The sequence below is a fragment of the Brassica napus genome, chromosome C9 (assembly GCF_020379485.1).
Source record: "Brassica napus cultivar Da-Ae chromosome C9, Da-Ae, whole genome shotgun sequence".
NCBI lineage: Eukaryota > Viridiplantae > Streptophyta > Magnoliopsida > Brassicales > Brassicaceae > Brassica > Brassica napus.
The window spans coordinates 34,823,439-34,827,087 of NC_063452.1; the positions used below are offsets into that span (position 1 = coordinate 34,823,439).

The 3,649-nt window shown below is 41.1% G+C and overlaps 1 protein-coding gene across 1 annotated transcript; it reads right to left on the bottom strand.

Annotated features, from left to right (window-relative positions):
* Positions 1 to 918: 918 nt before the first annotated feature.
* Positions 919 to 3,270, bottom strand: LOC106393150. The gene is made up of 6 exons (XM_048767943.1): positions 3,201 to 3,270; positions 2,728 to 2,965; positions 2,356 to 2,482; positions 1,981 to 2,253; positions 1,673 to 1,903; positions 919 to 1,398 (listed from the first exon to the last, which is right to left on the bottom strand). The coding sequence occupies exons 1-6, from the start codon at positions 3,268 to 3,270 to the stop codon at positions 919 to 921; spliced, it is 1,419 nt and encodes a 472-aa protein (XP_048623900.1).
* Between the last annotated feature and the right edge of the window lie 379 nt (positions 3,271 to 3,649).

Here is a 3,649-nt window from a genome sequence, read left to right on the forward strand (position 1 = left end):
AGCATTTCCAGACGACTTCAAAATTTTGTTTGGAGAGATGCTCGGTTCCCGATCGATGCAGTCATATAAGCCGAGAACTTATCGCAGACTTCAATATTGAGACGAAATCAGGTAGAAAACGATGGATATGCCATGGATTTTACCCACTTTTAGCCATGGTATATAAGTGTTTAATAACTAACTATAGGATATTTATAGGTTCAGGAGTGATTTGGAAGAAAGTGATGTCTTTGGAGCATTTTGGAGATAAAAGGAGAAATCATCCGAGCTGACTATCGACCAACACCAGAGGTCGACATTCCGAGACAATAATAGATCGATGCACATCCTATTCCATCGATCGACAGCGAAGCGCAGAGACCAAGTTTGGTTCCAGCCGACTTAAAGCCCAAGACAACACCAAATTACAAGATCTGCACTAGAAAAAAACAGGGCCACAGCCACGTTAATTTTCGTGGGTATGACCAAATTTTCGTGGCTATACGGAGCAGAAACCACAAAATGCTACGAAATGCAAAACGTACGTATACCAGCGTAGCAAAAAGGACGCGTGTCAAAAAACGTAGCAAAGTGCCACGTGTTGCTACAAAACTTTTCGTAGCAAACTCTACGATTTGAGACGAAACCTGCGTGGCAATGTGCTACGGTTTGATGTGAAAGGTAATGTATGAATAAGCTACGGTTTGGTACGATTTCTTCCGTGGCTAGTTTTAATAATTATAAAAAAAAAATTAAAAACAATTATAAAATACAAATTTAAAATTTCTATAAAATGCGCAAAATGCGAATTAAAAGCTAAAATATCATAGAAACCGAAATATATTACATAAAAGTTGCAGTTTTAAACATTCAAAAGATAATACAACTGGAAACAAAGTACACAAAAGATTGTAGCTTAATACATGAACTGACCAAACCTTACATACCAAGTTCTTGGCACCACCTATCTAACTCAGATGGTTTATTGATCATGAGATGTTGTGGTGGAGCCGTAGACTGAGCTTGAGCTTGTGGCTGATGTTGAGATTGAATTGGAGCTTGGGGCTGACCTTGAGGTTGTGACTGAGCTTGAGGCTGAGATGGTTGTGCAGTTGAGGCAGGAGTGGAAGCTTGAGATTGGAGAGTTTGCAGAATAATGTTGAGAGTTGCTTGGCTAGCTGACATCCCCCCGGTTACTTCAGTCTTCAAAGCATTGATTTCTGTCTTCAAAGCACTGAAATCTTCCTGGACTCCAGCAATGTTTTCCTTGACTTCAGAAATGGTGGTCTCGAAGCCTGACATGCGCATATCCACGTCTAGGTGGCGCTGCAGTGAGACAGGAATTGGCACAGAGGGACTGCTGTTCTTGTACTGAACACTGCCAAGGCCGTATATTGTACCCTTCTTTGTCTTTCCTCTCTGCAAAAAGACAGGAAAATAATCATAAGCAAGCATTCCAATCACAGGCACCATAACTAAGATAGTATCAATTCCAATAATTAACTTAGACAATCACAAGCATTTCCAATCACCAGCAGTCAAGCACCTTAACTAACTAAGACAGTCTCCATTCCAATAATTAACTTAGACAATCACAAGCACCATAACTAACATAGACAGTCTCAATTCCAATAATTAACTAAGACAACCAGTAAGCTGAAATAAATAAAATGAGGATGAGAGAAGAGATGACCTTGATGTATTCTTGGTTGAGAAGATAGCGCTTTGAATTTGAAGCAGCAGTGGAGTCAGTTTGACTGTCGCCAAGTGGAGATCCATCTTGTAACATCTCTTCAACGGCTTCCTCAACCTCCAGCACCAGTTCCTTTGTACGTTCGTCTAGGAAGGAACCATCTTTACCCGTGTGAGCCTTCCTCGCAAGGGCTGTGTATGAAGTTGGTTCATCCAAACCTTCATCAACCATCTACAAGAAAGGAAACAGATGGAAGTTAGACAACACTTAAGGCAATAAAATTATGAAAAAACTTAAGCAAAACTGACCATTTTATATGCAATGTTCAGGAAACAGCGTGGGCCTGCACCGTGCTTGTGCATCTTCTTCCCGACTGGAGCAGACTTATGAGATCTTGCAGCTTTTGCACTCTTCCTTTTTGCCTGCTCAGTGCTGTACTTCTCAACCATCGTTGCCCAGTGAGCGTCTGACATGTAAGAAGGTCGCCTGTTATCTCTCCTGTTCTGGCTGATGCGGCCACAGACGGTAACCTGAGTTTGTTTCTTCCATTCCAAGTAGATTTCATCATGGAATTGGTCATCCTAGTAGTAGTGTTGCTACAAAAGAACATAAGACATTAGAGTTAAACATTATGGCTTACTAATAGTTGAGAAAAGGAAAAGGCGAGGGAAACAAGCACTTACAATGAACGCATGCCACCACTGATCCTTCTTCTCAGGTGGAACGAAGTTCCAGCTTGCCCACGACCCCCAGTAGTTTCCCTGCCATGTTGCTCGGATAAAAACATGGACTTCAGGATCAATACCAAACCTGAGACAAGACAATGGCAAACATCAAACAAAAATCAAATATTAAACTCTACACTTAATCTACTAATACACGGTTCAACTAGTATTGATAAAATCAAATATTAAACTCTACACTTAATCTACTAATACACGGTTCAACTAATACCACAACAATTTATGTTGTATTTTGTATTTAAACAGAACAGAACTACTTTAAACTTACTTTAACAGAACAGAACTACTTAACAGAACTAGTATTAAACTTACCACAATGCTCCATTGATCTTGTCAGGGTGGAGGTGTGGCTGGTTACGTCTGGATGGCGCACGTAGCAAAGCATCTTCTCTTCTCCTGACATAAGGGGCAGGAGCCACAGGAACTGCACTTGAAGACACGACAGATGCGTGAGGTACAGCTCCAGGAGGTACAGCTCCAGGAGGAGCAAAAGATGGGCCCATGGCAGAAGGCTCCGATAAGGTCATTTGTGGTCTCCCTTGCCGCATACCTGTAGACAGACAGAGAGTATTAAGAGGAATCAAAACTTGAAATGGAGACAAAACCGAAAAACAAAAACCTAAACTTGAAATCAAAACCCACACTTTTAGATGTAAACCCTAACTAGACATGCAAATCGAAACTCGAAAAAAAAAACATAGATCGAAACCCTAAGAAGTCTAAATAGAAACCCAATGAACCCTAGAGGGAAGAGGAATCGATACAGAGACGAGGGGCTCACTAACCTGGGAGCTGTAATTCGGTTGGGCGAGGGCGACGACGGGATTCGTTGGGGATTCCGGTCGAAAGAGCCATCGTTGAGAGAGAGAGAGAGAGGAGTCTGTGAGAGAGTGCGAGAAAGAATGAGAGAGGCGGTGAAGGTTTGAGAGAGAGAGGAGTCTGTGAGAGTGTCGTGAGAGAATGGGAGAAGCGGCGAAGATTTAAGAGAGAGAGAGACACGACAAAGTCAATTAGGTTTAGAGGGGAAAATTTGGCTAAGTATAGAAATTGGGCTTTAGTTAAGAGGGAAAATTTTGGGTTTAGAGGGAAATGGGTTTTTGGTTTAGGAGGAAAACTTTTTGGGTTAATTATGCGGTGAGAAATGGGTTTAGGGTATAGATAGGGTTTAGGGTTTAGTTAGGTTTTAAAAGAATGTAATTTTTTTAAAAAAATTTAAAAACTATTAATTAGAATT